Source organism: Cyprinus carpio, chromosome A23 (assembly GCF_018340385.1).
Source record: "Cyprinus carpio isolate SPL01 chromosome A23, ASM1834038v1, whole genome shotgun sequence".
Classification (NCBI taxonomy): Eukaryota; Metazoa; Chordata; class Actinopteri; order Cypriniformes; family Cyprinidae; genus Cyprinus; species Cyprinus carpio.
Genome location: NC_056594.1, coordinates 9,849,170 through 9,859,778, shown reverse-complemented (window position 1 = coordinate 9,859,778; position 10,609 = coordinate 9,849,170). Strand labels below are relative to the sequence as shown.

Below are 10,609 nucleotides of genomic sequence, written 5' to 3'. Positions count from 1 at the left end.
TGAAGCTGCTTAGACACAATCTATATTGTCAAAAGTACTATGCAAATAAATGTGACTTGACATGAAATATCTGATAACTAATGATTGCAGGAGTATTTACATTTAAAAGGACAAAATTATGTTCAACCACATAGTTCTCAAATATAACACACTGAAAATGTATCTAATTGTTGTAGTACTTTTATACATTTAGGATTATCCTGAATTTAACTGTGCATTTCTGCTCAAAAAAGATAATATGGTTAATCAAAGATATTTTTTATTAGGAAAACAACTTTTGTTCATATAATTAGAGTGTTTTCAGTAATCTTGTGACATGTCAAACATTTGATATTATTCAAAACAGTAAAATTGAGTTAAGGACTATGGGTCCATTTGGTTTGTACAAAATTTTAATAAATCAAGATTATAGATGAAAGTGAATAAGATCACAGTTATTCGTTTTTCATTTCTGGTTGAGTCTTCTCTGTCTTCTGTTGCTGTTCCTTCGTTTGTGCCTGCATCTCTTTTCTTGTAGCAATTATTGCACTTTGTAGAGATGCAATTTCTGCTGCGAGAGTGATGACTGGAGGGGAAGAAAATGTGTTAAAAAAAAAAAGTGTTAACCGTTAAATAAACCCAGAACACAAGAAACAGTATTTCCATAAAACAAATAAATGATATTGAAATAATTCTTCAAATATACGCCACACAGCAAATGTACAGCAAAGCACATCACATCGGTATACTACAGAGGGACAGAATTAAATATAGCATAAGCAAATAATATTTATAAAGGACAAAAGAGCTCACCCTCTTTAAAAGCAGACTGAGCTTGTTTCAGATTTTGTGGTACAAGGATTCCAAACCACTTCAGAGGATCCCTGTGCTCTGGTGTGGATGATTCTGCCTTTGTTTTTACTTGAGGGTCTGTCTCCTGGTCCTCCTCTCTAACCCCCTTTTGTATGGTATTTATTCGCCTTCTGAGACCTGAAACTTTCAATAATGTCCTCATGAACAGAAAATCATACAAATACAGCTTTAGGTCCCTTCATGTGTAATAATAGGTAAGTAAACAACAAGCAACACTTTGGAAACACTTGACTTAAATCAAAACATAATACAGTAATTTTAAAGTCAGTAAATCTGACATACTTGTCTCTTTCGCTCCAATGTCTTCTATCGTGTTACTTTTCAATTCTTCTGTTTTATTCTCTTTTCTCTCACATTTGAACTCAGCTGTTCTACCTTCCAACACACTGTTGTTAAGGCAAGCACATTGATCTATGTAAATGATTAAGATTTACACATAAAGCAAATGTTATTAATTGCATGTGATGATACGGACCTGGTTTCAACATAAACGAGCGGCTCCATCTCACTAGCGTACTGCAGAGCGGAGACTTGCTTATTTCCCATTGAATAACGTGCTTTGGCAATTGAAAACCATCCCTGTGTTAAGAGAATACATACAATTCTATTTAGAACACAAATGAAAATATTTCGCGTGCAATACGTATTTATGAACAAGCTGGATTCTATTCCCAGTATAAATATGTGCTCAAACTAATCACGTGTAACTGCACGTTTCACCTCTTCTATAAGGGAATTAAGTTTATGTCGTTTCTCCTCCAGAGCCTCGAGCTGGTCCATGAAAAGCAGCAACTGCTCGTCCAAGCGAAGCTGTTGATCGACACGCATTTCTGTCGCTTTATCTGGCTAAACAGCACACGGGACCGAACAATAATAAACAGTAGTAAAATAAATGACTTAATGAAGGATGAAAAGAGAAGTATTCCTGTAGAACGCTTTCCGAGTGATTTTAAGAACCTTTACCGGTCACGTGACAAGAAGTCACATGACATCAGTGAGCGCTGTTACGTAGATTGCGTAATTTAGTATGAATTCTGTGAACGCAATATTAACAGGATTTATATGTATGCATAAAAATAGCGTTCAAGTTATCATTAATATATATTTTTTTCCCAAAAATATGGGTTGGTTAATTAAATGTATGTGTATGTATCTGAACTTGCTGAATATTTAGCTTGCTGTATTTGTGACTTTTTAAAGAATGGACTCGAATTCGTAAAACACACACACAGGCTACTTTTATCGTGGATACATATTTCATGGCAAAAGAGAAAAAGCTTACTTCCCATACCGGGAGTCGAACCCGGGCCGCCTGGGTGAAAACCAGGAATCCTAACCGCTAGACCATATGGGAGATATACAATGTGCCGGAAGCAGACCTTTTTAAGCTAGCATATATCACATGAATTCTTAAATGTAATAATTTCAGTTAATCATAGGGTCCGTCATTCGTGTTGGTCCTTTCAATATCGTGTCCAGCGCTGCAGAAGTCAATGATTAAACGTAAAGATCAATGGCAGGAGCTCACTTTATTTTCAGTAGCCACCATAAACACGCTGCGTTGTGAATGGTTGTAAATCATCTAGTTCTAGTAGTGATTCGCAGGGTAGAAAAAGTAGTATGCTCGTGTGTCAGCACAATATAACTGATAAAACATTGTTATAGATAAGTTGTTTAAACACATTGAAGTATAGATACAAAAGCCCAGTTCCACCAGCCGCTTCCAGCACCTCCAGTAGCTCGCCGTGATCGTATAGTGGTTAGTACTCTGCGTTGTGGCCGCAGCAACCCCGGTTCGAATCCGGGTCACGGCAGGGAGAAGTCCCTATCACGCGGCTTAGGGGTGTGTATGTTTTTTTTTTTTTTACTTGGAAGCTTAATTTTATTTTATCCATCACTTTATGTACAACAGCTAAACGCGATTTACGAGACAAAAGGTATACATTTACAAATTATATCATGTATTTCTTCCAGCATATACACACTTATCAATCACATGTGACGAAATGCACGTTCCGAGAAGAGTGTCCAACTGCAAGCCGAGTACATTTCACGATGGTTTGTTTGTTCCTCCCAGCTCCCACAAAGCCTAAAGGTGATAGGGGAGTGTGAATCACGTGGCTTTTAGCAGGCTGTGACTCGGTAGCGCGATGTTTCTGTAGTTGATAATGACGTTTCAAACTTAGCACTTGATTGCCGCGCTCTCCACCTTTAAGAGGACAGTTATGTATGTAACATAAAGAGTAACGCAGGAATCTAAGTTCTTGCATATTTCACAACTCATCGCAGAGTAAGTACAGACGTATAAAGTCATTTCCATGTAACGTTAGTATGTTCTTTTCTGTTGCAAGATCTGTTACTCCAGATTACGTTTTTCTAATGCTACCATTTATACATTTTGTCTCATAAACGTTTTTATCTTTCATCCACGTTTACAGATGTTGAAGGAAGCAGAAACTATAAATCACCCCTATCGGCCACGCAACCTGTCCATTCCTAACTATGTGGCTAATGACCGGTCAATGTCAGAGATTCTCATATTCCTGTTCTCTGTGTCCGGGATACTGCTGCTCGCAACCTGGTCACTGACTGGCCGTAAGGTGTCTGGAAGCAGGCTTGGTGGAGGGAGGAGGTTAGCTCTGTGCTGGTTCACTGTGTGTGGCTTCATCCATGGGGTCATTGAGGGATGGTTCTCTTTATACTACACCATCATTCCCGAAGACCAGAGTTTCCTTTCTCAACTGTGTGAGTGAGGTTCAAAGTCTATTTGAATCAGTTTATTATTAGGATGTTTTAAAACAATAGTTTGCAAATATTCCCTTAATGTCTTGTGAACATATTTGTACATCTGAATACCAAAACTGCTTATTTTTTCCTCTTCAGGGAAAGAATATTCCAAAGGAGACAGCAGATATGCGATGTAAGTTATAGACATGCTTGCACTGACTCTATGCATTGTTCCTAATCTCCATATATAAAATCTTTTCTCCAGAGCGGATAATTTCACCGTTAGCATGGAGACAGTGACCGCGTGCCTGTGGGGTCCCTTCAGTATATGGATTGTTGTGGCCTTCCTGAATAATCATTCTTACAGATTTGTCCTGCAACTCATTGTATCTCTAGGTAAGATATGTGTCTTTGACGCACTGTACAGTATATGCCATTATAAAAGTTATTTATTCCACATTATATCTTTTAAAATAGAGAAACAGTGTATGTTCGAAGGCACAATTAATTTCAGCATCCACCATTACTTACAGGTCAGCTGTATGGTGCAGTCCTCTACTTCTTCACTGAGCACAGAGACGGATATATTCACAGCGAATACGGTCACCCCATCTACTTCTGGTTCTACTTTGTGTTTATGAATACTTTGTGGATAGTCATCCCTTTCATTCTTATAGTGGACTCATGGAGTCAGCTATCTGCCTGTCAGTCCATGTTTGATAAAGCAGCACTTAAAGGAAAGTCTAAAAGAAGCTAGACCAGTAGAAAATGGAAGGGATGTGAAAACGTACTGAAATACTGTACACATTACTTGGTAATATACAGTATTTGGAGATAATGTATTTTTTAATGTAATTTTATAATAATATAGTGTCATTCATGGAAGAAAATGGAAAATGCCATAAGTGTAATGTGTCATATCCATTACAGAAATGAAATTGTTGATTAAATATTCACAATACAGCTCCAGCAGGTTTGCTTCATATTTACCTGTTCTTATGACACTGTTATAATATATAACATATGTTATCAAATGATTATATCTGAGATTTTATTAAATGTTCCACCCCTTATATCGTTGTCGCCTGGCTGTTTTATCACATTTCAAGTAAGACTAATCTGTTCTTTATAAGTCTATATTGTTTTTCTAATCCCATCGTTCTTGGTTAAATGAGCATTTATGAAATAATTATATGGCTCCGTTTTCTTTCTTTTTTTTGTTAAATATGGGAAAATATTTTATTTTACTATATACCCATCAATAATTACACAGAAATGCTTTATGTGTGGTGGTGATAATTTGTCTTTGCATATAGCATTAAAAAAAAAACTATAAACAAAAGAATTTATAGAATGATGAAATAATACAAATCAGTTTGGGTTAAAAGTATAGGATTTATTCAGAACAATGAAGAGTCAAAATGCCGAAACCCGGGATCGAACCAGGGACCTTTAGATCTTCAGTCTAACGCTCTCCCAACTGAGCTATTTCGGCCATGAAGACCCCCTCTGGACTGAAGCCATAATTTCTTGTCAGTGAGTATTGTCATAATCGATATTATAATTCTGAAACCTACTCTTCATCGTTATTCTTGAACCCACTTGATAAACTGGTCACCTGATGATCTTAACTTGTGTTGTGAACTCTGTTTTCTGTTATTGTTCATGTACTAATAGGAGCAGATGAGCTCTCCTACTGATTTAAGGGAATCATTTATCCACTTACTAATCATGCCATCTTAGTATAATAATATACCAAAATATCTTTTCACTAAATTTAGGATCGTCACGTTGATTTAAACAATGAATTTTTTTTTGTTGTTGTTTTTTTTTTTTACAAAAGCAGCTCAGCAATTGTTCCTTTTTTTCTTTTAGTTTTACAGTAATTATTCTATCATTAAAGTTACCCCACAATATTATGTCACATTACACTTCTACAGTATTTTCAAAAGCAGTCGGTCGCCATTGGTGCGTTTTGATAGGTTAACTTTGGTTACCCTAAGCAAAGAACAAAGAAGTCACGCTAGGGTGAACATCTACCGCCCTCTACAGGTAAAGCAAGGGGCGAACTTATACATTACAGTTTTTCCTCTGAGTTTAACACAAGAGGACGCTCTTTCATAATGTTTAAAGCAGCCCTTAAAAATGAGCTACATTGAATAAATTCTGATCATAAGTTACTAATTGTTAAGGTTCACTTTGTCACCATATTTCATGCTCAAGATAAAAAAATAAATAATAATAATAATTCTACCTGGCAAGATATATGATATTACAGATTGTTGCACCAAGTCTATTTCAAGCGAAGCTTTGTCAGCAGTCCATATACAGTGTGGCAGAGATGAAGTATTGTTGTATTTCCACTGAAGTATTTCCACTGCCGCAAATGTGTTTTCTGAATGATTAATAGCTCAAGATATTTGCACACCTTATTCTACAATATAAAATACATCAGTAATACCCCCTTGTGATTTTCTTAAACCTTTGTTACTTGGACTACAGATGTTATTGGGGACATTAAATGTCATCATGCTGAACAGGTAAACTCATCTACTCACTAGTCTACTTTCACAGCCTCGTTGTGTTTATAATCGTGCTATTATTGTGCTATTGCAAACCAACTCAAACTCTTATGAAAACTGTTTAATAATTAAAGACTAAAAGAGTTGTTGGAAGCTCAGTTGTGGTGACGTTTATGTCATGCAACCATGATGTAGTTCGTTAAAGCTTACGTTTATCTACATCTTGTTGCTTCTGTATTTAGGTTTCAAAGTACATATAAAGTTGTGTTTATTTGTAAAGATTATTATGATGAACAAAATGTTTAAGAACCACACTTTTTGATCACAGAGCCTACAATAATCCAAAAGCCAATGGATAAATCCTATTGTGATTTTTGTTAAGGTAACCAGGGTGATCGTAACTTCTGGGTTGTCGGTAAAAATGTCATCACTGCAATGCTCTATTTGATATCCATCCTCTGTCCATATAAACATTATTTATTGAAAAATAAATAAAAGCTGAACGTCCCTGGGTGGGCTCGAACCACCAACCTTTCGGTTAACAGCCGAACGCGCTAACCGATTGCGCCACAGAGACCTTGTGATGACAGCCATTGGAATGTTTCAACAAGAAGAAACTTGTTTTCTTTCTGAAAGTCTGAATGGAATATAAATCACACATTATAAAGGTATTGCCACAAAGGCAATTTTGAGGTTTACCTAAAGGTAGCGCCTACCCACAGACCTTCATGGGACTGCTGTCAATATGTAACACTGGAAATCGTGAATTCATTCAAAGCAAAAACAACTATTAGGCAAGAATAAATGGCTTAGTGCATGTTTTCATATTATTTCTTGTACTTCTCAGAGGTCTTGTTTTATTTAAAAGCAAGTTACAGCTGCCAGTAATTGCAGACTATTAGTCATATCAACGCAATATAAAAAAGTTGTATAAAAAATTTAAGTGTTATAAACCATTAAAATTTTGTAATGTTTTTTTTTTTTTAAAGAATAAAACAATATATATTTCAGTATAATAAATGCCCATATTAATTCTAATAAATACCAGTAGCTGTAGTTACACTGAGTTTGACACTAGATGTCGCTCTTTAATAATGTATGCAGAGTAAAGTCACTTTATGTGCAGTGCAACACTTTTAACATGAATTCTTAACCAAATATTGATGCTTTTTTTAACTGCATGTCATGCCTGTCAGGCCTAATGCATGCTACATGACCGCCTAACTGCCCAACATACATACAATCGATACATAACTGTGTACTACCGTACACTGTGTACTGCAGATGAAGTGTAAATCTTAATAAGGCTTTGTGTTCAATATTTTTTATTATCCGTCTTTAAGGGTAAACGTGCTTAAGTATAAATGAAATTAATATTCCTTACAGAATAATGGAAGATATGCTTTTAGAAAGTGACTAAGACTGCAGACCTTTGTGATTGCATTCATTAAATGACGGACAGGACCATCGCAAGGGGGGTGCGAGTGCCTGTGCGAAGTTGACGTGCGAGGCCCTCAGCAATTGTGTTTGTGAGTGTGTGTGTGTGGGGGGGGGGGGGGGGGGTGCTATAGAAAGCAACATTAACATGCATCTGATCGATTGTAATGCCGTGCTCACTGAGATGCTTGCGCACGAATCATGGTCACACACACGCTCATAAGAACTGTAAGATCTACTGTTTAATATTATCATTGACGTGCACTTGAGCGCTTATTAGGATCTTATTAGGCTGTGTAATTAAAGGCTCATTATTAAATTATTAGATATGCAAAAGCCTCTAAGAGGTTTGTAGTTATATATGAAGAGTTGACATCCAAAATTTTCTTCTAAAATGATTATTTTCTTGTTTAAGTTTATTATTGTTTATGTTCAGTTATTTTACTTTAATGGGAAAGAAAATAAACTATTTATTGCCATTAAAGTGAAATTACTGAACCTACACATAGGAGCCTGATAACAATGCTAATGTTAGAAGTTTATTATTGTTTATGTTCAGTTATTCAACTCTTAAATAGTAGTAATCAGTTTACACTATTTGAAAATATTTTATTTTAAAATGTGCACATTCACTGTTATTCGTATGTCAAAAAGACGAAAACGCAAACGTCTCGTCACATTCATTTATGATTTACATGAATCATGATCGCATATTTTCAATTAAAAACGGCAAAAGTTGTGTAATTTGCATCACTAGATTGTCTATTACAGTCTATTACTTATAAAACAGTATAGTACTACATTCATCTTTCCACAAACTCTCGTTGTGTTGTTACAGTGACATTAAGACCCGCCATCTTTAATTTGACTGGATCTCTATCATTCTGACGCTGAGGACCACTGAGGCAGACCGGCCTAAATGTTTAACTTTTAAAACTTTCGTCATCCTAACAACAGACAGCTTTACTCATTCTTATATACTGAGTCTTATACTGTCTATCAGCTATGACTATTTTAGTCTTTCAAAGGACAAAATGGGTGGAAAAACAGTAGTTAACAATTAGACATAAACGATATAAGATGCAGGCCAGGAGTGAGGCCCTCTAGAGGCGCGAGGCCCTGTGCGGTCACACACTTGGCACAGCCCTTGCGACGGTACTGGACACAGACATCGCTACTGAACCACCATAAGCTGCTACAGCAAATGTCTGAATAAATGTTGAGAATAAATGTTGCTGTGTTAATGCAAGATTGATTACTCAAAAAAAAGGCTCAAAACAAAAGCTGAACGTCCCTGGGTGGGCTCGAACCACCAACCTTTCGGTTAACAGCCGAACGCGCTAACCGATTGCGCCACAGAGACTTGTGGCTGCAGCTTGAATGATTCCTCCATAAGTACCATCACTTTATCACCCAGGAAACACACTTCTGAGATTATGAATTACATACCTTGAATCCATACATACCACATCTTCCAGCAGGAGTCTGGCTTCCCAATTTAGGAAATTCACAAATGGCTATGGTTATTACCTGTAAACAAACATAGTGAACAAGTTTTTATTTTTCCATTAAAAAAAAAACATGGCTCATCATATCCACAGCAAGTACTAGCTGTATGTACTTTCCAAGCACACCATCTTAAGAAGTTTTCTTGCCAAACTTTTGGAAGTTTAAATTAATTTAACAGAACCCAAATGTTCATTTCAGCAATTCAGTCATCATTGCAGTTGTTAAAGTCACGTCTCCTTGTGGCATGTTACGTGTACTGTTCAGATGAGTAGCGCTAAAAAGTAAATGTACTTTTATTAGCGTTACAAATAGACACATAACGTATCTATAACGCTAATAAAAACAACTTTACTTTTCAGCACTACTCATCTGAACACTACACCTAACATGCCGCAAGGAGACGTGACTTTAACAACTGCGATGATGACTGAACTGCTGAAATGAACACGGGTTAGCTTTATATGAACAGTAACGACAGGATCTGCAATGTGCAACGACTGATTTAAAATTAATGTAAACGTCCTTCAGTTTAATAAGTGATTAAAATAATCACATCTTAGTAATATTTGTCAAAACAACTGCTCTCGATAACGATAACCGAAACAGCCAGTGGGGTCAGTGCGGAGGAAAAATGTAGTTTGTTTAAAAAAGAAATTCCTTTTAGCCATTATTATCACGGGCAAACATTATCATTTGTGGCAAACAAGTTACAAAATGCTGCTTTAAAAGTCTGAACAAACGTTTTTTAACACTGCTTTAAAAATAACGTAAACGATAACCGCACACAGCGAATGTATTCCTGTAACGTTATTTTGTTTCATGCTGTTTACACTTATTAAAACAGTTTCCATAGCTAATTAAACGTAACGTTACATCCTCAGGACATGCAGAAGGTTTTCAGGACACAATGTAAGTTAGTTAACGTTATTGGTTTATTTGCGCAGATTTTATTGTCCGTGCTGGGCCGCAATTACTAAATGTTACTGTCCGCGCTGGGCCGCCATTACAATCGAATATTAATAACATTACATTAATAACATTAATACATTAATAACAACGTTCACTGATATGCTCTATTATGACTTTTTACACGGTATACTGGGCTAATTTAATCATACAATCGTTAATTGTGAAGCTGGAAAGTTATCTGTCACACGTTAGTTTCGTCACAACTGCGCTGCAACTTCAAGAAACGTTACTGTAAGAATCGTTTGGGATTTCTTTTTCCACATAGATGTGATACAATAATCTCCTTACCTCATTAATTACCTTCTGCTTTGAAGAGTTTGCAAATGTAAACGCTCGTTTTTTTGTCACTAGCTGCTCATCTAGCGCTTTCTAATGTGAAGGTGAGGCGTCGTCTGATTGGCCGCCTGTGTCTGAAAAACGTGATGCCATTGGCTACAAAATTAACTCATTAAAAACCTCCGTTAAAATATTTATAAAGTAAAAACATGTACAGTCATATCCCACCCACTCCTGTTCGGCTGCTTATAGTATGATTTTAAACCTTTCTGCAAATAAAACAAAAAGATATTGTGATAATATATATTTGCATCCAC

The 10,609-nt window shown here is 36.2% G+C and overlaps 2 protein-coding genes and 5 non-coding genes across 8 annotated transcripts; 2 read left to right on the top strand and 5 right to left on the bottom strand.

Moving 5' to 3' along the window:
- Positions 1–242: 242 nt before the first annotated feature.
- LOC109111064 (coiled-coil domain-containing protein 115-like) lies at positions 243–1,845 on the bottom strand. 2 transcript variants are annotated; one of them, XM_019124045.2, is made up of 5 exons: positions 1,573–1,845; positions 1,328–1,431; positions 1,135–1,238; positions 793–969; positions 243–565 (listed from the first exon to the last, which is right to left on the bottom strand). In XM_019124045.2, the coding sequence occupies exons 1-5, from the start codon at positions 1,678–1,680 to the stop codon at positions 435–437; spliced, it is 624 nt and encodes a 207-aa protein (XP_018979590.1). In that variant the 5' UTR covers positions 1,681–1,845; the 3' UTR covers positions 243–434. The 2 variants fall into 2 exon arrangements, with proteins under 2 accessions (XP_018979590.1, XP_018979582.1); XM_019124037.2 differs by having other exon boundaries at positions 793–975; positions 1,573–1,844.
- A 289-nt stretch (positions 1,846–2,134) lies between these two features.
- Positions 2,135–2,206, bottom strand: trnae-uuc. The gene has a single exon. It is a non-coding gene; the product is annotated as a tRNA-Glu (tRNA).
- Positions 2,207–2,594: 388 nt separating this feature from the next.
- trnah-gug lies at positions 2,595–2,666 on the top strand. Its single transcript has one exon. It is a non-coding gene; the product is annotated as a tRNA-His (tRNA).
- Positions 2,667–2,956: 290 nt separating this feature from the next.
- Positions 2,957–4,654, top strand: LOC109111057 (3-beta-hydroxysteroid-Delta(8),Delta(7)-isomerase-like). Its single transcript, XM_019124024.2, has 5 exons — positions 2,957–3,142; positions 3,291–3,597; positions 3,736–3,772; positions 3,845–3,975; positions 4,113–4,654. The coding sequence occupies exons 2-5, from the start codon at positions 3,291–3,293 to the stop codon at positions 4,334–4,336; spliced, it is 699 nt and encodes a 232-aa protein (XP_018979569.1). The 5' UTR covers positions 2,957–3,142; the 3' UTR covers positions 4,337–4,654.
- Positions 4,655–5,001: 347 nt separating this feature from the next.
- trnaf-gaa lies at positions 5,002–5,074 on the bottom strand. The gene has a single exon. It is a non-coding gene; the product is annotated as a tRNA-Phe (tRNA).
- A 1,530-nt stretch (positions 5,075–6,604) lies between these two features.
- On the bottom strand, positions 6,605–6,678 carry trnan-guu. Its single transcript has one exon. It is a non-coding gene; the product is annotated as a tRNA-Asn (tRNA).
- A 2,149-nt stretch (positions 6,679–8,827) lies between these two features.
- trnan-guu lies at positions 8,828–8,901 on the bottom strand. Its single transcript has one exon. It is a non-coding gene; the product is annotated as a tRNA-Asn (tRNA).
- Positions 8,902–10,609: the final 1,708 nt, after the last annotated feature.

Bases quoted from the DNA above. Each gene is read 5' to 3' on its own strand.
- LOC109111057 (XM_019124024.2), top strand. From the start codon at position 3,291: ATGTTGAAGGAAGCAGAAACTATAAATCACCCCTATCGGCCACGCAAC. The intron at 3,598-3,735 runs GTGAGTGAGGTT...TTTCCTCTTCAG, and splicing joins GAGTTTCCTTTCTCAACTGT to GGAAAGAATATTCCAAAGGA. The intron at 3,773-3,844 runs GTAAGTTATAGA...TCTTTTCTCCAG, and splicing joins GGAGACAGCAGATATGCGAT to AGCGGATAATTTCACCGTTA.
- LOC109111064 (XM_019124037.2), bottom strand. From the start codon at position 1,680: ATGCGTGTCGATCAACAGCTTCGCTTGGACGAGCAGTTGCTGCTTTTC. The intron at 976-1,134 runs GTATGTCAGATT...CATTATTGAAAG, and splicing joins CATTGGAGCGAAAGAGACAA to TTTCAGGTCTCAGAAGGCGA. The intron at 566-792 runs GTGAGCTCTTTT...CTTCCCCTCCAG, and splicing joins TCAGTCTGCTTTTAAAGAGG to TCATCACTCTCGCAGCAGAA.